Consider the following 26,336-nt stretch of genomic DNA (forward strand, 5'->3'; position numbering starts at 1 on the left):
CTCCAAGGGATCTTCGGGCTCCGTGTAGGCCCAGCCCCCAGCACTCCTCCCTGCGATGCACAGCCCTCTGCATGTTTCTCCTGCTGCGTGGGACCCTTCTCCAGTTGTGCTGCCTGGGCTCCTTTGCGACTTCTAGTTCCTCATCCTCTGGGTCTCCTGTGGGGGCTGCCTCTTCTTCTGTGGACTCTGTGCCTTGCAGAGGGTCCCCCTAGAACTCCCCCATGGGTTGAGTCCTCCTGGACCTTACTGGTCCCTGGCAGGTCTACTTTTGTTTCACCGCGATTTCCACCTTTGCCAAGGCTTGTTGGTGGCTTTTCCACATCACTGACCGACTGCAATCATCCACTTGGCATGGGATGTTGACTGCATCCTCCAGGAACTCTTCACCTGCTCCAGGGCTGCATTCCTGACCATCTTCGTCCTACCGTCGACCAACTCCTGCAATCACAGATGGGTGGGTAGTAGCTCCTGCTCCACCTGGACTCTTCTGTGACTTCTGGACTTGGTCCCCTTCTTCCACAGGTCTTCCTCTTCAGGAATACACCGCTGATTTCTTACAGTCTTGTCTGGGCGTTGCATTTTCTTCTTTTCCTTCCTTTTGGGTGGTTTGGGGAAAATCAACTAACTTACGCCTTTCTTCTTGGTCGCTGGGGGCACTGTGGTACTTACCTTTGGGGTTTCCTAGTTCCCTCCCTTCTACACATTCCACTTACCTAGGTGGGGGTTCCTGCATTTGCATTCCATTTTTTAGTCTATGGTTTGGGCTCCCCCTAGGGTTACTATTGTCTATTTGCATTTGCACTGTTTTCTATCACTTTGTATGCCTATTACGGAATACTAGTGTACATATCTAGTGTGTAACATACCTCCTATTGGAGGGTTGCCTTTTTGGTAATTGTGTCACTAGAACACTGAGTGTTTTCTTTCATGGGTGTAAATGCTGTGTGACTACAGTGATATTGCATGAGCTTTTCATGTCTCCTAGATAAGCCTTTGCTGCTTATCCACAGCTACCTCTAGAGAGCATGGCTTCTAGACACTGCCTAAACTACACTAATAGGGGATACCTGGACCTGATATAAGGTGTAAGCACCCTAGGTACCCACCACACACCAGGCCAGCTTCCTACTGTGAATTTCTAAGGCTTTTTAAATGTTAATTCCTAACTTCAATGTCTATGTAGCCTTTGTTTTTTCAGTGAATTGCCATGGTTTTGTTTAATGCAGTGGGGGGTTAGATGCAGGGCCTGGCCAGGCTCTTTGCTTAGCCTCACATTTCAATGAGCAGAGCAGCCTGAGAAGATTTATGGCCCCAATAAAGATAAGCAATGCTCTGAGTACTGGCAGAGAGGGGCCCTGTAAAGAGACTTGAGATGTGAGGCTAAGCAAGTTTCACATCATTGCTTCTAGGTTTAGCTAGATTGTACCAGAAAGGGCATATTGTGGCTTTCGTGAGCAGTGAGATTAACGAGTGGGTGTTTCTTTCATAAAATAAGCTTATTTTAGGAGCTAGAGATAAACGAGGACAGCACTGGAATAAAGCCAAAACAAATGTCAGTGGCATGGGAGGAACAGAATGCTGCAATAAAACGCAGGCAGTTACCATCCTAAAACATCTACAGTGAAAGGGGAGCACCAAAGAAATGACAAAAATAGTCTGTCACAGCAACAGATAACGAAATCAAAATGGAATAATACAGTATTTGGTCACTGCTCTGAAACAGAAAAAGGAGGGAGAAAAAGGCAGAACTAACCACTAGTGAGCAATAATTTTTAAAAGACACTGCAACCAACAAATAAAATCGCTTCAAGCCATAAGAAATATACTAAAAGTGGAGGGCGTGGCCGAGGCGTCAAGATGGCGGTCGCACTTTCGTAGTGCTCTGGATCCCTCCGTCATCCGCTTCCGGTAAAACACGGCATCTAGCCTCATCGGAGCCGCAGACTGACCCCCGAGATGTTGCTGCCTCCCTCGGGGGTGGGGGGTGAACGCGATTTTTGGACTTCTCAGCCCGAGCGCCGCACTCCCAAGTTTCGAGGCCGCCTGCGTCCAAGATGGCAGATGGCAGGTGAAGCTGCGCGGTGGGCCGCTGGGCTAGGGGACGCGGCGGCGGCTTCTGTGCGCTCGCCGGCCTGGCGTGGAGCCCTGGGGTGGTATGAGGCAGCACGTGGCCCCGGAGGGGCAGCGGGCAGTGTGCTGCGCTGCTGGAAACGGGCCTCAACTGGTGTGGCCCGAAAAGAATTGGGACCCGCGGTGCCGGGTGGGGGGTTCCCCTCCAACCCCCCTTTCTCTCCTGGGATGGGGAAGAGAACACTACATTGGCATTTAGCCCAGAAGCGGGCAAAGAGACTTTCCGCGGCTGCTTGGGCCCCGGACCCGGGCTGTGGGTGAGCAGCGCGCTGCACAGCGGGAGGAGGCCTGGGGCGCTGGTTGGGTAGGCATGCGCCCACTGGCCCTCACGCAAGTGAAAAGTACTGGGATGGGGCTTTGGGATTGATTTTGGCATGTGAATAGGACACACCTAGGCTATTTTATCTGTCTGAAAGAGGGTTCAGCGCTGTCTGCAAGTCCTGTGCTTTTCATGCACTAAACGTATTCTGACCCTTCTGTCTCATTTATTTCAATGGGGAATGACACTGTGGAACCAGCACCTTTTACCTCTAAAGACACTTTTATTCTTGTGTCAAGCATGCATGCTTATGGTGAACTAGTATCACAAGACCTTGTCCCCAGAATGTTGGTTTGACTGAGTGCTTTTCTTGCTTCCCACTAATAATATTGGGCACGGTTGAATGCATATAAGATGAAAGTAAATGTGCTTTTCTCTTGTCATCAGTGGGTATGAGCTCTGAGAGCTAGTCCCAGAAACATCCTATCAAATCCTTTGTTCAGTATGAGTGAAATTGTCTTTGATGCTGTAGGGACAACTATTGTATCTTCAACAACGGAAGGGGCATCACCCTTCCTTGGGCTCAATAACCATGCAGTATCATCTCTCCTACAAGAGACCATAGACTTTGACCAAGGGTTTTGTGCGCATGGCGTACAGTGTGTTCACACGATGGTAGGAGTATTAAAAGCTAAGGAAGCACATAGAACTGGAAAAGCGTAGCAAGAATTCAGAAAATATGTGGCCTAACAATGTCCAAACTAGAGGCCAGCAGGTTAAAAGAGAAGGGGGCAGGGACAGGGGAAGAGGTAGATCTGGAGGTAACAGTACAGCACCTCAGCTCTTACCAGACACCACTTGCTTCAACTGCAACTTGCCCAGTCATTGGCAAAACACCTGCCCCCGCTTACAACCACTGGTGACCTGCCATGGGAGGGGTCACCACCACAGCGTGACCAGTATGCCCAAACAGCCCACCACACCTTTAATGCTCCTGATAACTTGTTACAACAACTTGAGGGAGTTATAGATCAGAGGAGTGAGAAGGTGAGTTTACAACAGTTGAATTAATTATTTACAAACTTAGATAAGGAGGATGTAAGAACAATGACGGACAAGCATGAGTAGTCATTCTATTAAGTGATTAGAGCTCTAAAGTTTAAATTAGTACAGTGGCCTGTGGAAGCTGCAGCAGGCACAGAACCCACTAATTGGACAGCAGGAGGACACCATTTCCATTGACTGCCGCTCTACAGAGGGTGTTTCATGGTCTAACTAAATTAGCCTATAGTTTACTGATGAGGGTCATGAACTATTGAAGAGAATGCCCATGGTTTGTACCAAAATGCAGTCCACAAAGACTAGTGACTGTCCATAAGTGGTGAGAACATCTCCACCTCATGTTTCTACTGCACTTCGACATGATGAAAGCTCACTAAAAAGACCTTCCACATTGCAAAAATTGTCATTTTATCTTTGGTATTCCCGAGCACAAGTTTTCCATTTATTTGCAAACAAAATAGTGACAATTCACACCATCTAAAATTAATTATGATATTAATAATAGTAAAGGTTGATAAGGCCCATGTATCAGTTATGCCATTGATGATTTATATACCCATTTTTTGCTCACCACAGACTCTGGGCATGGCTCCAAGTGCAAAGCCACATAATTTTGTAATGTCCTTGGATGGGACAAAGAGAAGTGAACTGTAGACAGGATAATTTAGTGGGTTTAGCATGAGTTCTTGGTAGTGGAGAATTCACAATGACTGTATGAACTCAATGTTGATGCCTAATAAATATTTCGATTCTCATAATTTTGAGGTTTGTATGATTTTTCATAGACCCTAGGCGTGCATGTGTGTGTGTGTATATAAATGCCATCGAACATATATATATATATATATATATATATATATATAAATCCTCCTCTTGCAATGTTGTGGTACTGACGTGCTCCTGAACGTCGGAGGTGCAGCCAGCTTGTCTGACCCTCTAATTCCTCATCCAACTGAAGAACCTCTGAAACTAGAAAATAGTTTGGCACTCCAGCAGCAGCTGCGATATCTCAAACTTCCTTTATTTGCTGAAGAACTGAGAACAGTAGTGGACTCAAGACCCCAGACTTTTAGAACACTTCTGGATCAAGAGGAACCTCTGCCCAGGAGAAGAGCTGAAGAGCTCGAAGAGGAGTACTGCCCCTTTGCTGTGTGTACTTTACTGGGTTGGCCTGCAGTTGCTGCTTCTGCCTTAGGGAGGGCAAAGACTGGACTTTGCTGTGTATCCTGCTTGTGAAGTTTCTCCAAGGGCTTGGACTGAGCTTGGCCCCTGTTCTGAAGTCTCAGGGCTATCAAAGACTTCCTCTGTCAGCACCTGGACTTTCTTGCTCAGACTCCTACCCTGCCAAGTGGTGCCTAAACCGGTCCTTGAAAGGAGAAGCTGGTAAAAAAATCAAGTGCACTGACTTCAGACGATGCCCGGACTGATGCAGCTGTCAGATCCCTGGACCCTGCCTGTAACTGAAGCCATGGTCCCCGCCCGAGTGCGACGATCCTGACTGACCCCGCAGGCCCGATGCCACCTCGCTGAAGTCTACAACTCTGAGTCCAGAAGTGCTGTGTCACGGACATCCGTGATGCCTGACTCCACTGCAGCACCTGCAGCCTAGTGGCATGACCCTGTGAGGTCCCCCACTGCGACTTGACCACCGACATCAAACCCGCCGGAAGTGTAAAGAAACAAAGCGGTCTCATCTCCACTGCTCTGCAGCAAAAGGTCCCGACACCTACCACCAATGCCTCCGCTCCTCTGCTCTGGAACCGGAACAGACGCTGCACCGGATCCAGCAATGCCTCATTCCGACTCCATGCACCAGCTTTTTTCAACATTTTCACAAGGTACTGTACCTGGGGGGTCGGTGTGACTCCATGATCGTCGCCATTGACATTGGATTCTTCAGAACGACTCCATCCCGATGCCATGATAACACCAAAGCGAAGCATTTGTGTTTCGAAGTGCTATATTGAAGTTTAATCTTTGGAAATTCACAACTTTGCTTGTGTATGTTGGATTTTTGTCGTTCTGGTCTTGTTCGATTTAGATAAATATTGGCTATTTTTCTAGACTGTGGTTATGTAACTTTTGTGGTGTTTTCACTGTATTGCTGTGTGTGGCGGTACAAATACTTCACACATTGCCTTTGAGATAAGCCTGACTACTTGTGCCAAGCAACCAGGGGAGTGAGCAGGGGTTATCCTAGGCGTGTATCTCCATTACCCTCACTAGAGTGAGGGCCCCTGCTTAGAGTGCATGCTGAATGCCAACCAGAGACCCCATTTCTAACAATACATGTCACATTTGTTTTCTTCTGACCTTTAGGGTTAGCAATTGTTTCGTGAAATTGTCTGTGTGAATATTTAACTGTTACAGAGTGTAATTGTTTTAACGGATGATGGTTTCCTTTTAAGATGGCACCAATGTATGTGATTAGCAGGGCTAGCCAATTGCAACGTGTTGGTCTTACTTATTAAATGCCTCTATGATGTAATGAAAGAGGACTTTGGATACAGGAACAGTAACAAAATTGGTTTAATAATATCAGTAGATTTCCAGTGTTATTACCGAATGAATGTCCCATGTTACAAATACGCTATAAGAGGGCTTGATGCATTGGTTATGCACGGACTACGCAAAGGTGGTTGGCTAGTAACATTGATAGTAATGTGTTTTCTAAATGTTATCACTTCCTATTCTTTTCCAAGCCTCACCAACTTACAGGTTCCCAATAAAGTACAAGTACAGTTTGCAATAACAATTGTGCTCTTGATAAATGATGTGTGAATGAAAACTTATTACTGTCCTGACCACATTTAGGTGAAAGAAATTGTCCCAATAACAGTGATGTTGGAAGCTACACGCCTTTTGATTCTTCTGTGTTTCATATGAGTCACACCTCACCCACGGTACAATAGCCGTGGGATAAGTTGCATGCACAGAGGAGTTGACTGATTTGCCCCATAAAACAGTGAGCTGTTTCCATCAAAGTAGGACTTATTAACACCATTGGATCAGGTTCTCCTTTTAGAAGGCTTTGTTTCCAGATTTATGCAACAATTACAATAAACTAGAGTAGGAGGCTGGCTCTCTCTATATAGTGCACAAAAATTGTATGCACTGTGCAGAAAGTCCGAGCAACCCCACCTTGGTTTATAGAGGTAAAAACCAGACCACCTACTGATCTGATTTTTGTGGTAGCTTGGCTGAGTAGAAAGGACAATCTTGGAGAAGTGCTAAGCATTTGCTGTACTCACAGGATCAATAAATGTGGACATACACTCAAAAGAATAAATTGAGACCAATTTACAAAAAGACTTCAGATTTTTATGTTTTTTAAAACCAAGATCTTCAAAATCAGATAAGTACTTTTTAAGTTATGATTTTTTTAATTTTTGCAGAAAGTCTTTTTGTGCGTAATTATGCACCATAGGAATCAATGGCAGACAACTTCAAAATCATATAAAATCAGGCAATGTGTTTACCAATGTCTCCATATGTTTTAGGTCAAGGTCATCACAGGGTCATATGAGCCACCCGGAAAAACTTGGGCGGTTTCCGGTTCAAGCAGAAGCAGCTGCTCAAAGTGTTGAAGCTGGTGCAGGACAGGCAAGGGGGGGGCCACTGCACTGTGGGGGAGGGAGGGGCTGGGGAGGGACTTCAAGGTGAGGCACCAGGGAGGCTGGTGCAGAGCAAACAGGTAAGCCAAGAGCTGCAAATGTGCCCAGGGCAGAGGTCACTTCACTATTCCCGATTGGCTATTTCCCTATCATGCAAGATGGAGTAAAATTAAATGGAAGGGTCACCTCGGATGAACCACCTTAGGGGCGGTGCAGGCTCAGAGTGCCCACTCCGCCTGTCCTTTGTGCATTTTCCTGCCATTGCTTTTGCCAAAAGTGGGGGTTTGCAATGGGGTTGGCCATCTACTGCAAGCAACAAGGCTGGGGGTCGAGTTTTAAGGGGGGACATGCACTTTGAAGCATGCAGGCAGGGCTGTGCACATACCTGGGGTAGGAGGTGTAACCATTCTGCCCAGGAAGGGCTTTATTGTCTGAACCCAGAGATCAAAGGCTCTCACCCCGGGGTACCAGAATCTTGTCTGGTGATGGCAGGCTGGTTGTGACCGGCCCGCAACCATGCCAGGGTTAATTTGCTTTTGCAGGGGTCACCTCTAAGGTGTGGCCCCTGTGTACATTTTGCAATAAATCCAATACTGGTACCAGTTTGGATTTATCATCCTCAGTTGTTTGACACCAAACAACCTAGGTGTCAACACCAGGACAGTGCACGCTCTACAGGCAGCTTAATGAAGAATGACAAACCTTATGCAATGTAATAATTCATGCGTTGTGTGCCAACATTGCATACTAACTTTTTGCATTACAGGTATTTATCTTGAAATGTCTTTAATATTGTTTGCAATGCATTGTTCATGTTCAGGCCTTTCCTGCAGCCTGGCTGGGTGTGGCAGGTGGGCAGGGCTTGGGTCTATTTAAGGAACCCAGCCCAGCTCCACGTGCTCACTATTCAGAGGTCCCTGTTCTGGAGGCCTACTTGGACATTTCCTGGCCCTCTCCTCATTATCTTGCTGATCTTCAAGCAGGGCGGTAAAGCGGAGTTCGGGATAGACCTCGACTCAGTTTTTGTAGAAACATTTGAGTTTTTAGCTTTGTGATTTTACAGTGTGTGTAGTTTACTCTTGGCACTTAACCATTTCAGTTTGGATCGGCAGAGTGCGCAATCATTTTCAGGCATTTGGATCTGGATGGTTGAATCGGCCACAGTGTGCGCGATTCATTCTTGGCAATTAACCCTTGCAGTTCAGATCGGCAGAGCGCGTGATCATTCCAGGTACTGGAGTCTTGATGCGCAGTCTGCCAATAAGGTGCGCAGTTACTTCTGGGCAATTTAATCTTATAATGTAGATTAAACAGAGTGTGATCTTTTTAGACAGAACAAGTTGAGTCAGTTTGCCAAAGCTACAGTATCATTCATTAATCATATAGCAGTTACTTCTTTGGGAACGAATGTACTCATTGACTCTTATTGTGATGGAATTGCTATTCTAAGGATAACCTTGAGAAAGTTCAATGTTCATAGTATATGATTATTAAAAAAAAGTTCATGGTATTGACAAGTTCTTGATTTCTCATGTTATTAAAGTATAAAGAGTTAAAGCAAAGGTCATGAAGATTAATGTGAATGACCTTGCTATTGTGTTTTTAACTCTTGCTTCAACAGGTCTCCTTCCCCGCTGTTCCCAACCTAAACCCCATTCCCCACTTGGCCATTCTTTAACTCTGTGCTGTAACGGCTAGCAGAGTTTGGAGCTGCCAGGTGGTGGACATACTGGGAACAGGCGCAAACCCAGAAGATCCGGTCTCACTGATACTAGGGTTCAGAGTGGCCATCAATTAGCTGTGAAACATACAGACCAGTGTCCAGCTCAAACTTTTAAAATGGCTGCTCTGTACACCTACTATATCCCAGGTTTGGCAAAGTCCCAGTAGGCGCATATTGCTCATGCATCTATGCCCACACATGCAGTATAGTGCACCCTGCCTTAGGATTGAAAGGCCTTCAAGAGGGGTGACTTACCTATATTGCATGCAGTGTGTATGCAACAGGTCACACAGGCTGTATGCCATGTCAGTTTTACATTTTAGCATTGCACCAAGACACTCTGACTGCAAAGGCAGTGTTGGGTGCACTTGGATGCATGATACCTGAGGGTTGCACAATCTGTGCTCTTGTGTGGCCATTTTCAGTTATAGCTCCAAGCATGTTATTTTAGCATACCAGGCCTGCCGCTGTACACGCAGATATATTTTATTAAGCTTGGTTTATTATTTTAAAAATAGCCACTTTTGCGTTCTTGTTTTATTTCTCTCTATCTAGCTGTTTTTGCCTAGGCCAGCATTACGTTCTCAAACAAGACATTCTTGCTCACTTTGTGCTTCGTTTAAGACTGCAGTAAGGTAGGTTGCCGGTGAACGTGGTACAGGTTTTGTCTTTGACATTCATAGAAAAAACACACATCCTTACGTAGGGACATTTTCTCAAACATCAGCTGTTTTATTATACTAACACTTCTCTGAACCCTTACATGTTAGCGGGAGATGCCAGCGAGAGAACCATGACTGCATAAGCAGCTGTATCGAAGCGTTCAGCATTCAGACTTCAGGTCTTTGCTCAGGTATGGGAGATGTCTTCCCAGGGGAACCTGAAGGGCAGAATTAGAGCTTAACATGCTGTGCTCTATTATAGCCTAGGTAGGATTTAGTCTATTGACTCTAGTGACAATATGGTAGCGTTATTTATATGCTTTACTCTCCTTGTCACAATTTTAATCTTGTCATGCTGTATCGTCCTTGTTATTGCAGTACATGCTTGCTATCTAAGATGCAGTTGCTTCATTAAAACTTTATTGAAACATATACTGCCTCCGTCATTGTGTATGTCAGACTAATGTAACTGATAGAAACGGACGAAACCTGAGTGACCACGGTTTCCCTGAGAAATCAATTACGTCATGCGCTCGGCTGCCCAATAATCCCTGCCCTTGGGTAGCGATGAGGCACTGCTACTTAGCCGGAGCAAAAACCCTGATTAGGTCGACAGATGTCACCTGTAGTGGGTCAGACTCAGTCTTCCACACAAAAGCCGATTCTGCCGCTCAAAACCCAGTAGTCTCATTAGAATAATGAGAGCCTACGCGACAGTGCTACTGACCTCAGGGGCCTACCTTTAGTACTTCATGCCCCCTGGGTACTAAGTACTATTTACTGCATGCAGCACCACCTTTGGGATTACGACTCCTCAATCTGCCAGCCTTTTCATGGCAGTTGTACCACAATGGAAAGGCTGGCGGATTGAGGGCGTCAGTGGCCCCCTGCACTGCCCATGCACTTGCATGCATGTTCCTCAAGAGACTCCATTGAAGCTTTGTTGCACTTGCATAAACACTAGAAGTACTGTTGTGGTAATGGACAATAAAAGCACTGTTGTCATAATGGACAATAACTTAACAGGATGCAGCACCCACAAAAAAAAAAAAAAAAAAAACACAATATGCAGTGCCATACGTGCGAGTATATGAAGTTAGTGAAAGCCTTCGTGGTGTCATAGCAAAGACAAGTAACCAATACATGGACCATCTGGGAAGCAGTAACCTTGCGATTAAGATTCATTTTGCATTTGTTGCTGTAAATATTTCATAGGACTAAGTATTATACATACAGTGGGTTAAACTTGCAAAATGGAACTAAGGACTCACTAGTTCGAGTCTTTGTATTTAAAAAACAACAAAACAGGTGCACAATATTAATTTATTTACAAAAAACGTTTCCCCACAATACATTTTATCAAATAGGTTTTAGGTTGTACAAAATACTTTTAAAAAAACTGTTTCTGCATTCCTGCAGAGCGAGGACCTCAAACATGAAACACAGAAGCAGAAATAAATATGGTCTTTAAACACATACTGTTGTAGCATAACGTACTAAATAAGTGCCCACATATTCTGTCCCCAAATAACCATTTAACTCCTTGGTCACATGAACTAAAAGGGTTTTCTAGAGACATTAATGCCAAGGGCCTATTAAATAAACGGAAAAGCACCAAATGAAGTGAGTTTTAACATATAATTACTTAAAACAACAACTATGTACATACGAATGCCCTTAACTACTGCCTGTGCACACATCTGACTAAATGGTGTTTTATCTTATCTCCAACAGACACCTAAAAACCTTCTTAAACATTAGGAAGAAGTATTGTTTAGAAAATATTTTTTAATCATGATGAACAGTACTGTCAAGGACCCTTTTTACTTTCTTCACTAGTCTTATTTCAACGTGTTATGTTGTTAAACAACCAACCGCTCATTACATCTTACTGTGCAGATTTGCAAGACCCTTGATAAATGGACCAAGAGCTGGCATTGTCTGCATTCTTGTTATGTTGTGACATTATACGTTCTGACCCTGGTTATTAACGATTTTGGTAGTAAGAGTTTTTTACCCTGAGCCTCATCGGTTTACCAGGAAGGTGAGAAGCATCAAGTAAGGAATATGTTAACTGTGCAAACAGTACTTTCCATATAGAGTTTTCACCAGATCCAAATTCACACCATCTTGATTCAAGAGATGCAATGGACGCTGGACAAAAAAGCAGGAAGCCTTTCTCCAACGATTGACCCTTTACATGGGAATGCCAAATAAAGACCCACAAGGAATAAACATTTAGTTGTCATAAATATTTGCCCTCATGCCACAATCCCCATGCTTTTATACTTGGCCTTAGTGCAAGGAATTCTCTTTGGAAGTTCTCAATTTGCATATGTGGTAACTCCCACTGTGGGAGCCACTGCTTTCAAGTAAAAACAAATGTAACAAAAAAAAAAAAGAAAGTTAATGCACAACAATTTTTTCCATCTGTAAATATGTTGCTACGCTGCTTTCCGAGAGCAAATTCATTTCAGTGTCAGAGTCTTTATCCTCAGAGTTTACTGATGCAAGTTCGTTCTCTATAGAGGATGTCATCCCCTGACTAAATCCAAAGGTATCTCTCTGCAATACCTTCTGAAGTCTCTCAATACCTGTAAAGGAAGAAAATAAACATGGTTATTCCATGCCAGTGAAGATAAATTGTGTTTAAAAAGTATGTATGCTGATGTAAAGTGTGTAATATGCTATTAGTTACTACTGTAAAGTATGGGGGTGTCAGGACTCATAAAAAGTAGCACATTAGGAAGGTCATTCCACCCCCAAACATGGGACTTAAATAGCATATTACAGGATTTAAACAGCATATTACAATCAGTGCATATTCGTACCATCTGTGATTCAGTAAACAGTGCTTTTCGCAGATAATTTTCGCTGTACTGTGGTACTAAAGGTGAATTTCAGCTATGTAATGCAGTTATAAACCTCTGAATATCTGTTTATTTGTACAGACGCTCTAAATAAATCTTCCTTTAGACATTGCTGGCATTAAAACTCCCAATCAAACCATGTAGCATGTTTTGGGTGCGCATTCAGCCATTCTGCCTGTATTTTGTGAAACAAGGTGTGTGGTGTGAGATTCACAGTGGAGGAGTTACATATGTATTATCGAGATAATAACACTTTCAAGGTTTTATTATGGTAGCCCTATTCTCAAACACTGGAAGGTGCATTTTTGTTTATAACACAATGTAACAGCAAGCCGTCACTCATAATTGGGTGGGGTGTATTATAGTTGCATTTCATGACACTTATGTTCATTTGTTTTAATTAAAAATATTTGAACAAAATGTGTTCCGTAATGTAAATCTACATTGAAGAGGCTCTGTTATAAGTAGAGTTATTTCCCCGTGTAGCGAAATCATTCATGCAATTTATAATACACTGAATAGGATTTTCTTTTTTCCATTTTGCTGTACTGACATCTAGTCAGACACCTTAGGATACCGAAAATATATTGTTGTGGTAGGTTCCCACAGAATCCAGGCGTCATATCTGTGACCATAATACATGCACCCTAAACGTCACTCTGTTGGTTTTCCCATATGCACTGCACCCAGTTTATCACCTATGGGCACACAAAACTAATAGAAAACCAACACTTGTCTGGTACTCCTATGATCCAGAGACCCAGAGCAGTAGAGACTAGGATCAGGCTTTGGCAGGAATATGCTCCCGCAGGAGGAAAACTGTAGGTATAACCACAGAATGTCCTGAACATTAAATTTGTAGCATTCATCGCAAATTGTCTCTAGTCAGCGACAAGGAACATCAGGCTGGTACCCACTAGATTCCTTAGGCTGTACAGAATTGGAAAACAGTTTTTAGACTTTTCTTAAAGTCCTGAATTTGATATCCATCATCAAATGAGCAGTTCTCCATAAACAGCGATTCTGCCACAATTTAGTGATCTGCACTTATATTACATAATTTATAGTGCACAGTATATTCCCCAGGAAAACCCACTTATATTTGGTATTGCTAGACTTCAGACGATCAGGTCAAAACCTCCTTGGTTAATGCCCCAGGATTTACGTTTGCACATGGAATAAATGCAACATTGACCAAATTGGTTTAAAATATTGAAGTGTGTACATTTTAAATAAAACTTTAAGCTGCAAGGAGATACTGATGCAGGATCTGTAACGATACACAGCCTTAAATCTGCCAAAATATATATTGTTTTTATGGGTACACAAAAATACCAAAAGATGCACATGTGTTTGTAGAACCTACCATTAATTTTTAGGTCTGGCCTTTGACACAGATTTCGTTAGTCATTTCACCATACTACAATTTCCCTAAAAATAAATAAATCATACATACTATACAGAGAGGGTCTTTTGACCAGTGGGCGACATCACTGGTGTATTAAACGGTCATTCACACTTAGCTTCCACCCACTTCCAGCAACTGAATGGGACAACGGGTAGCCCCACTTTAGCCATTGGCTCTTTTCAGTTTGAGTGACAGCACAAAGCCTGTGCACATTGTTGATATCTGCCTAAAATATTTTCTTTCTCTTCCATTACACAGCTGGTTCAAAGGGTCCTTCATTTTAACTTATACTAGCTATTTAATGTGCCTGCGTTGTGTGCCAAGTTAGATTGTGATTTATTTTCCATCACCGTTTTTGAAGTTGCTGTATTAATGCGCTTAAGTGACACGAACAGTATGGTTGGCCGCAAATTGAATGCTTGGTTTGATGAATTTGTCTTGTTTTCTTGACAAATAACATGCATAATAGTGAAATCTTGTGCTTTAAAAATATCACCAGTGAAGTGGCCAATACGCAAAGCAGAGCAGCTTAGTTAAGCACAAATGTAAACAGCACATGCTGTTGCTAATGGTTAAATACCAAACTTCAGGTATTGCCTACTAACCCCCTCTGGTCATTTTCTGTAGAGCTTACAAAAGCTTTAGACAATCCTGCAATCCTTCCTAGCCTAACATAAAATAACTGTTACATTTCATAATAAACAGCATCTTAAGTGGTTTTCTATTCTCGTCACAAAGTAATGAAAATAATTTCAATCTGCTCAGAATGGGAAAAGGCAAAAATTAAAAAAAGGACCTTTGCAAGCCAAAAATAGTGAGCCAAAAATGGTATAAATACATAAACTGATACCCAATTATCCATCCGTCTACATATGCGGTTACTTTTATTAAAAGGTTTCCTTTATCAGTCAAGGAATAATGTCAGAATACGCGTTCCTAACATGATATGCTTCACATGCCCCATGATAAACTATTATTTAAATGTCAAACATCTACTAGATGGCTCATTTAATCAAATCACAAATCTCACTTACACAACTTAATATTGTCCATTGAATCCGAAAAGACCAATCTAAACCATCCAGGTTCATAGGAGTAAAATGCTTGCCCGGGGCTGATGTATAATTTTTCTTCAATAAGTGCCCACCACAATTCCAGTTCAGATTCAAATGTTTGAGTCTTCAAAAACTGCAAGTATGAGGTAAAAAAAGCATTACAAACAAAAAAAAAAAATCCCCTCAACATTTCAAAATGCATTTTTCGTGACAAAAATACAGCAACACAATTAAAATGTAGATTTTCTGGATAATACTTAGCAGCAAGAAGCAAATTAATTTCCTATAACCATAGTTCTGTAGCTTACAACTCTCTTTAAGGTTCACGGGGTGCATTTTTCCGCCATCTAGTGATTGACTCTCTAAACTGTCTTGTATTTAACCAATGCTTCAACTTTTTAGATATGATCAGTGTAAGCCCACAATGCCCTTGTACATCGGTGTCACATTTACCTTTTTTTTTACATCTCCATAAATTGTTCGAATTTTTGTAACATATTTGTGAAAATTCCCTTTCTTCACCAGGAAAGTCAGATGTGAATTGAAAGTGTTTCAATGTGCAAAATTATTACTACAGTTCACCAGCTAGTTACATTTGCCATGTGCTGTGCATAGATTATGTAGGTCTACACCCCGCTCACTTAGGATTTGTCAACAGCCTTCTTGAAAGTTACCAAATTCCAGAAAGGGCTGAACTACTTCTGCCAAAAAAGAAAAAAAAAAAAAAAAACACACACACCACACACAACAACACCCCCACTAAAAACCAGAAACCTGATTAAAGGCATTACCAGAAAAAAATCTGGAATAGGAGTTCTGGTGAATTTTAACTTTATCACCATCCCCTCTACCCTGAGCAAGGTTATGGAGGACCTGGTGGTAATTATGAGGAGGAGGTAACTATTGCCATTTTTTAAAGATATTTCTAAGTAGGTCCTGAAAACAATCTGTGGGCGGGCCTTATTACTCTTAGGCTTACAGCTCTTTAGGGGCATTTGAGTCAATTGATTCATGCACTTTTTAAAGCGGACAAAAACTCCACAAAACATATAGGGTTTTGAGAAGATTCCAGAGCAGAACATTTGGTTTTTAGCTCTTCAAAGCTGGAGCTAAAAACGTTCCTAAGTTATGGAATAGAGAAATGTAACCCCATAGTGATAGAATTTGCTAGGAAAATCAGAATACAAGTATGGAATTGATTCATAACTTAGAAGGCTACTGAAACATTAGCGGCAGTGAGGACCTGAAGAGATGGGACTGTATTAGATTCTAAGCCAGTGTTTTCAGATGGCCTCCTTAAAAGGAAACTCCTTTAAATGGTCATTCTATTCCTTGTGCGCACACCCACCCATTCAGTCCAGGAGTTCAGAGGTGCCCAGAACTATGGGGTTAGGGACCACTCAGATTAGAGCATGCTTGCTGATGCCTAAATGGGTCCACCCCTAAAGCCTTGTTTGACAGAAGAGACCAAATGGATTCCTCAGTGTGATCCATCAACCGAATTATATTTTGGCAATTAACCATGAATTTAGATTTACATTCAGCGGCAAACGTCAACAGGATTAGCAGGTGTGAGTCTTCTGACTTCCCATTAACTAAATTATGGTTTGGACAGCTGCTGCGCATGTTATGGTTTGTGGTGCTAACCGTAAATGGTAACTTGCGGCATTAAAAAAATAATAATAATAATAATCAGTAACCATAACACAACTTTAACTGTGTTTTCATCTCTATACACACACACACACCTAGCTTTGCTCACTACAGGGGGAGATTTTAAATTGCAAACACGCAAGGCATTTGACAAAGGACATAACAGGTCCAAACACAGCCAGTTTATTCCAGTACTTTTTGCATGATTACAATAGTTTTGCTGCCCAATAAATATTATGCTACTTTATCTCAATAATAAAGTCTATATTAGTGTACAATTGTCAGTAACATACTCACTTTTCGGAAGTCAGCCCACACGAAAAGTCCCCCGGAGCTCCTGTGAACAGGTATTCCAATCTCATTAAGTCCATTAACAAGAATGTTCTGTGCCTCTCGGAGTCGCCGTTTGTTGGTTGGAAAAAATACATTATCTAACCAATCTGTTAGGAGAGGAAAGAGATAATGTGTATTTATATACATGTATATACATCTATTTTCTAAACCATATAGTTGGTCAAAGCTATAAGTATATATTTATTCATTTTAGCTCACCTCTATCACTGAGCATTTGACTTAGAACATACTGGATAGGCGCTGCGCACTGGTGGAATGATGCTAGCTTTGTAACGGCTCGGCAAACTTGTTGGTTTTGGGTATGCAACACCCCAACTCTGACGCCAGCCATTGCAAAATCCTTAAAGGAAGGAAAGATTAATGTTTTAATATACAGCTACAATAACACCTGGTTTCCATTTGTTATAGTGCAGCAGCTCGAACCAAAAAAGTATTTTAATCCTAGTTCTAATCTCTTTTACAAACAGACTGCATACGTAGCAGGTATGAATCAAATAGTTGCAAGTACAGCATGTTCCATCCAACATTTGTGAATGATTAATTTTAAATGAACAGATTACTACAAAACACTTCTTTAGCATAACAAACGGAAATAGTGTTTCGAATAAGCTATTGTACCAGAAATACAACGAAACCAAAGCTTCATAAAGTGCGTTGCAGTTCAAGAATGCAACAGTTCCAAATAAAGGTGGGTTGCCTACAGCTAGTGTTTACACAGTAGCACATGCTGTTGTGTAGTTTCTGGGTTTAAAATGCCTTGGTAAAGGTAATAAAACTAGTTTGGCTGTGAAAATAATCAGGGTCATCCATGTTTTCATTTCCAGGTGTAGGACAGTGAATTTAGGGGTTCATTTTAGGACACCACGCAAGAAGAGGGAACTACTTAGGGTACCACCAGCAAAGAGAGAGAAAGGTTGTTAACTAGCAATGCGGTTGTTGATTAGCAATGAGGCTATCCAATTACCAAGGGATTGGAAGGGACAAAGGGGCCCTTGAATAGAGTTTGTTTTATAACTACATGTCCTAGTTACAGTACAAATCCGAAATTTAACAAACCCATCTTTGAAGGGTTTGCACGGGGAGGAACTCAAACAGCTTCTAGAACCTCAGCGGCAAAAGTAAAATGGTGGCCATTGCCAACGCTGTGCACTGAATTGGTACAGTATGTGTTGGTGGCAACACGGCTGAACTTTTATAATTCAATAACATTTCTGCTGAGATTTCATACTGTTGTGAAGTCAAAAGTCACTACAGCCTGTGGTTTGTAATTGTGCGTACACATAACATGCACACAATAGCTGTTACACATGGGAATAGTAAAAACGTACATATAGCTTATCAAATGTCAAAAAAACAAAACAACTTATTTTATCATTCAGAACAGGAATTTTAATAGCTGGAAATGTATCTGAAATGCAATTTTTTGTTGACATCGCTGAACTTACATTGATAATACAAAATAAAACGTAAATGCTTATCTTAGGGTTAGGTTCGTTATTCTAAAGTATTGTTCTCTGCCAAATCCATCCATCCATGTACTGTGATAGTCATTTAATGCACAATAGCAATGTTATGGTGAGATAAGTCAATTGAAGCGCACATGAAAGAAATGCACCGTCTTAGTTTGAATGCTTACAATGTATGCAAATAAAGTTGTCTTGAGAACAAGAACTTCCCAAAAAGAGAGGGGGAGAGGAGGAGAGGGTGAGGAGGGGGGGTTTCAGGGTTACTTACAAGGAGGGGAAAAAAAAAAAAAACCACACACACAACACACACACACACACAAGAAAACCACCACAACTGTAGATCACTGCAATATTATGGCACTCTGCCAGACATAACATTACACTTTGAACTGTTGTGTTTGTTCAAAAATTCCTCTTCACTTCCACTTGCCTGAGAGTTTTGGGTTTTCTTTTAGTCTTTTGAATCAGAGGATCCAAATACTGCCAAATTAGTGGGCCTAAGAATGCTGGAAATTTCTTTGCATTTGCAGAATCAGTGAAATCAGCCACATCCAGGAATAACACATCATTGAGAGATCATGGCAACAATATTCCATAGATTATGGATTTCAGCAAATTACACAGCTGATTTATGTTCTGAAGAGTGATCATACTTTCTTTCAAGAGGTCTTGAAAACTGTCAATCTTTCTTTTCTATAAATACAAAGCAAATCCATTTGCATATTGAGTACCACAGGGTGTGATTATATCAAAGTAATAACGTTGTGGATCTTGCTACTCTTCGAATGGTTCTAGAGGTGTGACATATTTTCTGCTAAAGTTTCTTTCTCGTGGTCACGCTCTTCGGTGGCTTTTGATGGGAATCCAAGACCAATTTATTTCCTTTTTGCTGCAGCTACCGCTAGAAGATCTTGACAAGTCCTTTACAGCATATCAGCAGTTAATTTTTGCTGTTGCCCTGGAACAGATAGTATTGAAAAAGAGTGACTGAAAGGTATCTTTGATTGATTCCAGGAGTCCCGCTTGTTGCTTCTTCCGCAGAAGAGGTAATGGGTTCCAGTGTTTAGTTGACTCAGCCATGTTGGAAGACCCCATAAAGGCCAGGACATTCACTACCAGTGAAATTTGTTGTAGATCAGAGTTTTAGTGTGAGTGAGCCTACAATCTGATCAGGATTCCATATCAGAAGTAGTGTGGAGTAAACGAATAATAGTTATAATCCTGCTAATAATATCACATTACCATATATCACTTCATGCTACAATAGGTTTTAAGCACTGTATGTAACATGTATTACTATTAACAAATTTGATGGTGCTTAATTTAACAACCTTTAAATAAGATGGAAGGCAGAGTCCCCCTTGCCCAAATTTAAGCTTGTGACCAGCTGATCATTATCACTGCCGCAGTGGGTGTCACTTATTTAAAACATTCTTGCAAATGGAGTTTGGCATCGTTTCCCTCTTGGGCCATCTTTCTCCCTAGGCCTTTTCTCAATAGATATTACTTCCCTACAGTCTTCAGAGTGACTCTTTAGAGCAGCTGTCTCCAGTCGATAGCGAGCTACCAGTAGCTCTTAGACACCTTCAGAGTAGCTCACAGCCTTAAGCTAATTTTAAATAAACACAGGACCACATTTTTTTCTTTTAAAGTTAAGGGGAGGCTGTGTTTATTTTAAAGTCTTATCTTCAGGCTGCAGATAGCAGGGCCTGATAAGGAGCAGTGCTGGAATCAGATTTATGACCTAGGGCACAAAGATGAACAACTGAAGTACTAAGGTATTTAACTCTTGAATAAACGTCCTTGTCAACTCAGGATTGGAGGTGAGAACATAATTGTTTCTGGCAGATTTTAGGTCAGAGAAAATAAAAAGAAAAGTTAACTTCATTTTACTTTTCTCCAATTCTTTTCTAGAGTGTTGCATTTACAAACAGCAGGCCTCTTGCTCCCAGTGGCCAGAAACACACTGTGAAATATTTAGAACTGAAAAAAACAGTCACTGTTTAAATGGGAGACTGCTTAAATTGGAGAAATTTAAAGTGCAGAAAAATGTTCCACATTGTTCCAAACCGTGCACCTTAAATTCCTCCCATTTGAACAAATTATTGTATGTGTTATACATATAACGGTGTCACATAAAGCAACAGGTATGTCCTGTGCCACAAGTACATACAACACAGGCTCTCAGTTACGCATACACGTATATCCCATTCATACAAACATATTTTTATACATCCCCAAAGACCACACTCTCACTGACACACACATGGCAGCCTTGTCATAGAGCCCCTTGTCAAAGTATTTTGTTCAAACTATAGTATCTGGCTCTATGGACATTAGGGTTAAAGTCAAGGAAACTGGGCTTTGAGGTGTCTGGTAATAATGCACAAGTGGTTTTGCCTTCTTTAGCTCATGATGATTTTCACTGATCAGAAGTAGCTCTCACTTCAGAAAAGTTTGGAGGCACCTTAGCCATGTCTCAGGCCCGCCATTGCAAAGCCTGGGTGTGCAGTTTCCCAGCCATTTAGACTTGGCATTTAAAAGTACCTGCCAAGCCTTAAACCCCCTTTTTCTACATGTAAGTCAACCCGAAGGTTGGCCCTAGGTAACCCAGAGGGCAGGGTGCTGTGTAGGTCTAAGGCAAGACATATGAGTGCTTTTTATGTCCTGGTAGTGGAAAAACTCCTAAATTTGTTTTCCAGTGCCGTGAGGCTTGCTCTTTTCATAGGCTAATAGAAGGGCTACCCTCAAACTGTTTAAGTGGTAGATTCTGATTAGAAAGGGGTAAACAGGTCATATTTACTATGGCCAGAATAGTAACACAAAATCGTGTTAACTGGCGAGGTTGGATTTTATATTACTAATTTTATAAATGCTACTTTTAGAAAGTGAGCATTTCTCTGCACTTAAATCCTTCTGTGCCCTACAGCCTGTCTGCAATCCACATATGGGGTGGGCTGGTTGACAGCTCCCTTGTGCACTACACCCAGACAAACACAGGATGCTCAGTCACACCTGCACACATCTGCATACTGAATAGGTCTTTATGGGCAGGAAGGGTGGAGGGCCTGACACTTGCATTGCAAAGGACAGTGGCCTGCAGTCACACAAAGGACTGCCACAGCCCCTACTGGGGCCGTGGCAGACAGGGTTGTACTGAAAGGGGACCTTGTGCACTTCAAAATCACTCTTAGAAGTCTCCCCCACTTCAAAGGCACTTTTGGGTATATAAACTGGGTCCCTGACCCCTACCAAAATAGACACATCTTGGGACACTCTGCACCAGAACCTGCAACCTGCCAAGAGAAGCTGCCTGGCTGCCTAAAGAACTCACTTGGACTGCTTTGCTGTAAAGGACTTCTGCCTTGCTATTGCCCTGCTACCTTGCTGGCCTCTGGCTCTGCTGAGAAGTGCTCCCTAAGAGCTTAGATTGAGCTTGCCTCCTGTTCCTGACGTCTCAGGTCCAAAAAGACTTCATCTCTGCAAGGAAACTTCTTGTGTGAAGAAAACTGAAGCACAGCCTGTCCAGCGGTGAGAACAATCACTGCATCACAGAACCGGAATGACAGCCCGCCTCGCCGAGTGGAGATTGACGCAGCACCAATGTTGTGACCGGCACTTCGACACAGCCCACCGGATCAGCGCATCAGAGTCGGAACGATGCAGCCAGGCTTCCTGCTAGTGGAATTAACGCAGCGCCAACCGTGCTGCATAAATTCTGTCGCATCATCCACTGGATCGACACAACAGCTGTGACTTCGTCCTACCCACCCAGGATTTCCATGCATCGTCCCTGGGTGTCAAAAGACCCTGCATCGATAAGAGGATTCAAGCCTACGCGCCAGATTGCGAGACAAAGCCTTTGCTGTGTGGAAAAGAAGTGACACACCGTCTGCGTGTGCTCATAACAACCAAAGCACACCTACCTTTTTCCGATCTCCTCTTCTGCAGTCTTCGTGTGTATAATTGACGCAAACCAGACACTTTTGCTTGCAAGAGATAATTATGCTTTTAAGAACTAAAGACTCTTCTCATCATTACAAAAGTAATACTTCATCTTGTGATTATCAAATCTTGATCGGTTTTACCTTATTTTAATCCGATAAATATTTCATATTTTTCTAAACCTGTGTGGTGTTCTCACTGTGTTATTGCATGATTTGTTGTACAAATACATTACACATTGCCTACTAAGTTACACCTGACTTCAGTGCCAAAGCTACCAGAGGATGGGCACAGGATAATTTGGATTGTGTGTGACTTACACGGACTAGGAGGGTGATCCCCATTTGGACCAAGGTGTATACCTCTGCCAACTAGAGACCCCATTTCTAACATTGGTGATCAGCTGTGATGATGGGACTTGTATTTGTGCAGTAACATAATAATAGCTACGTGTACACTACATACCCATAGTTGAAGGTCAACTTGATTTTTTCTCTTTTTCTGCAATTTCATTTTTCTGCTTGCCAGTTTATTCAAATCCTCATACAACTTGTCTGGCTGGGTCTCAAGCAGGAGCTGGAGAGTTTGACCTAGCCAAGCTGGAGATATACACAGCTGAAGGGGTTCTACAAGACGATGGGAGAACCTACCCAGGGTGCCTCCAGGAAGGAGGAGTACCAAAAGGCACCGAGGACCTGGGCAGAAGCCAGTTCACAAGAGACTGTTGAGGCGGAGGAGCCAGAGGATAGCCCCTCAGAGGATTTACCACCAGCAGTGAAGAATGTTATCCCTGGAATTGTGTCCCCGGTAAACCAGGGAGTAGTGTCTCTAGCAATGGCCTGACCGCAGAGGAAAGGGGGAGGAGATGGAATTCCAACTGCATTTGGCAAGATTAAGGCTGGATGAAAAGAAAACAGAGAGAAACAGAAGCAAATAAGATGAGGCTGAAAGGGCTTTGGCTGAGAGGAAACCTCTGTTGGTCCATGAACGGAGTGTCAAAAAGCTGGATATCGAGACTAGACAGTCCGAGTCCAGCAGTGATGGTGGCAGCATACATGCAGGACCTACTGGGGACAAGAAGGTTTTTATACCCAAGAATGTGATGCCAAGTTACGTGGTGGGCGATGACACTGATGAGTGGCTTGCTGCTTATGAAGTTGCACTAAGGGCTCCTGGGGTTCCTGAAGAGCAATGGCGGGCAGGCTTGTGGAAATATGTGCCAGTTGCTGGGAGGGACACTCCTCACATTAGAGCCAAAGGATAAGAACACATACTTGCCCATGAAAACCAATTTACATGCCAAGTTTGTGCTGTCCCCAGAGATGTACAGTCAGAGGTTCAGGGACAGCACCAAGCTCTCCACACAAACTTGGGTAGACTTTTTTGATTTTTCCAGTAAGGCACTTAATGGATGTGTGCGGGGCAGTAAAGTAGATGACTATGTGGGGTTATATAATCTGATTCTGAGATATGCTCAGTGTTTGCTTTACAGAGTTGCGTCAGCATCTAGTTGACAGTAAGCTGACTGACCCTAGGAAGCTTGCTGAGAAGGCGGACCTATGGGTTAGCACCAGTGTCCAAAAAAAGTATTGGGGTGGGGGGCACCCACAAAGGTGGTCAGGGTTCCCACTGGAAGAAAGAGGGGTGAGAAAAACTTAAAAATGATGAGTTCTCAAAAGGCCCCCAAAAAAACAATTGTCAGGGGGTGGTGGTAACCAGTCCCAGCTTGAGTCTGAGAAGAGGCCAGGGTTCTTTGACAAGAAGAAAGGGAGGTTCGTACCCACATGCTTAGAGTACACCAAGCGTGGTCACTTCAAGGGCGAATCTAAGTGCCCCATGCGGGCACAGCGTTCCATTGGAGGGCAGACACCTGGGTTGGCTAGAGTAGCGCTCGGGGAGGAGGTAGTCCCAGATAGTTTTGGGGAACAGATTGAGATAACACTAGTGTCCCTGGGAGATGAGGAAATGGTGCCAAAAGCCCACATGCTTGCCAATACTTCCAATTATAGGCAGTGGGTCACCATTAATGGGCAAATGGTGGAGGCTCTGCGTGACAGGAGCCAGCATAACTACTGTTAGGGGTCAGCTGGTGTCAGCAGAGCAGGTCATCCCCTATACATTCCACCAGGTCATAGTCACTGACAATTGTGAGAGTCACCTATTGGTTGCTCTCGTTCCCTTTGAGTGGGGAGGGGTCTCTGTTACTCTAAAAGTAGCTGCGACTCCTGCCATGCCTGTAGACAACGACCTTGAGCATAATATCTGGAAGGAGGTGGAGCTCAAGTCGCACCTTGAGATGTTAGGTTTGCCTGAATGGGTCTGCATGACAACATGGTCCAGGGCTGCCTGGGAAAGGAGTCAAGGATATCTGGAGCCTGTAACAATGGCCCAGACAACTGCAAAGAGGAAGGGAAATGGGTGTGGGAAACCGTTTCCCAGATGTTCCAGCAGTGGTGGACAGGGTCTCAGAGAAGGAGGTCCCTGAACCAACTGGGGAAGACATCGCCGCCCTGGGTAACCTGCCTGAGCTTGCTATCTGGCAAGCTGAGGGTGGCCCAACCAGGGAGGAGTTCTGTAAAGAGCAGAACGAGTGCCCTACTCAAGGGTTTGAGGTGACAGGACACAGCCCCGGCAGTAAGTAAAACCTCTGGTGGTCACCATATCTATTGAGAGAATGATCTCCTTTACAGTGAGCCTAAAGTACTGGAAGCTGGGGCAGCACATGTGCTGGTGATCCCCAAGTGCTACTGGGCCTTCCTACTGGCGTTGGCTCCCGACATCCCCCTGGTGGGACATTTGGGCAAGACGAGACCTTTGGCAGGCTTGTCACCCACTTTTATTGGCCCTGAATGCGGGTAGCCTCAGATGCTTTCTGTAGGACCTACCCAACCTGCCAGGCTACTGGCAAGACAGGAAAAAAGGCTAAAGGCCCCCCTGATCCAACTTCCTGTCATTGGCAACCCCTTTGAAAGGGTGGGCATTGACGTCCCTTGGATCCCAAAACTGCTGTCAGCAACCGGTTTATTCTGGTTTTGGTGGACCATGGCACCCGCTATCCAGAGGCAATCCCTCTAAGGGCAGTGACTGCACCGGTGGTGACCAGAGCTCTGATGGGGATATTTACCCATGTGGGATTCCCAAAAGAGGTTGTGTGTGACAGAGGCACAAACTTCATGTCTGTGTACATGAAGTCCACGTGGGTTGACCTACCGTTTCACCACCCTTACCATCCTCAATCCAATGGGCTTCTAGAAAGGTTCAACAAGACCCGAAAAGGCATGAATACAGGCATAGCTGAGGCCATGAGGCGTAAGTGGGGTGTCCTCTTGCCATTCCTTCGCTTAGAGAGGTGCCCTAGAAAGGGTGTGGTTCAGCCCCTTTGAACTCCTCTATGGGTACCCCTGTCAGGTGACCCCTTAGCATAGTAAAAGAGGGATGAGAGAATGCTCCCAGGGAAACCCCCCAGGATGTGGTCAGTTAAATGCTGGCCCTCTGCAACCAGATGGTGAATCGGTTAGGCTGAATATAATTTAAAAACAAACCCCTGAAATTCCCTGAAAAACTAAAAGGTTGAAGTGATGTTATAGTTGGGTATGATCGTAAGATCTTCGCTTACATTAAATTAAAAAAAACTGGAAAGTCACTGAAAAAACAAAGATTAAAGCAACATTATAGATAGGTTTTGAAATAAGAGAATAGCATTAAGCTCCTTCGAGAATGGGAGCCCATAAAGTTTCCAGGATGTGTGCCACAAAGATTTTAGGTCTCTACTTCGGCTCAGGCCTGGTCTGTGGGGTTTCAGCTCTGAAAACGAAGGCTCTGGTCCTATAATCAAAATGGATTTGTACTTGTGTGTGGCTGGTGTTTGTAACTTTTTTCTCGGCTCAAACCAGGTGGCAGTGGGCCTGCATTTTACCTGGTTTGAGGTTGGTTTTGTGATTCACTCAGAAGCGGTGCTATTGCCCAACACATGGTCTCTTGAGATTGTGTGTTTTCGCTCTATCCCCCATACCTCCACCCCACACATTGGCTCAGTACACAGACATCATCATCTTGTGTAGCCGGTTGCGACTGTTTTGCTTCCAAGGGGTTGTGGTATTCCTTGGCAACCTCCAACGACAGTTTCAGGCCTAGT

General features: G+C 43.2%; 1 protein-coding gene across 1 annotated transcript in view; it reads right to left on the reverse strand.

The window, feature by feature from the left end:
- Nucleotides 1-10,759: 10,759 nt before the first annotated feature.
- Nucleotides 10,760-26,336, reverse strand: part of LOC138262005 (1-aminocyclopropane-1-carboxylate synthase-like protein 1) — a 47,386-nt gene continuing 31,809 nt past the window's right edge. The window contains exons 11-14 of the mRNA XM_069211641.1: nucleotides 16,989-17,130; nucleotides 16,734-16,876; nucleotides 14,763-14,916; nucleotides 10,760-12,044 (exon numbers count right to left, since the gene is read on the reverse strand). Of these exons, the coding sequence (XP_069067742.1) occupies nucleotides 11,857-12,044; nucleotides 14,763-14,916; nucleotides 16,734-16,876; nucleotides 16,989-17,130 (627 nt within the window). The 3' untranslated portion in view covers nucleotides 10,760-11,856. The remainder of the gene's footprint in view (nucleotides 12,045-14,762; nucleotides 14,917-16,733; nucleotides 16,877-16,988; nucleotides 17,131-26,336) is intronic.

The sequence above is a fragment of the Pleurodeles waltl genome, chromosome 10 (genome assembly GCF_031143425.1).
Source record: "Pleurodeles waltl isolate 20211129_DDA chromosome 10, aPleWal1.hap1.20221129, whole genome shotgun sequence".
Taxonomy (NCBI): Eukaryota; Metazoa; Chordata; class Amphibia; order Caudata; family Salamandridae; genus Pleurodeles; species Pleurodeles waltl.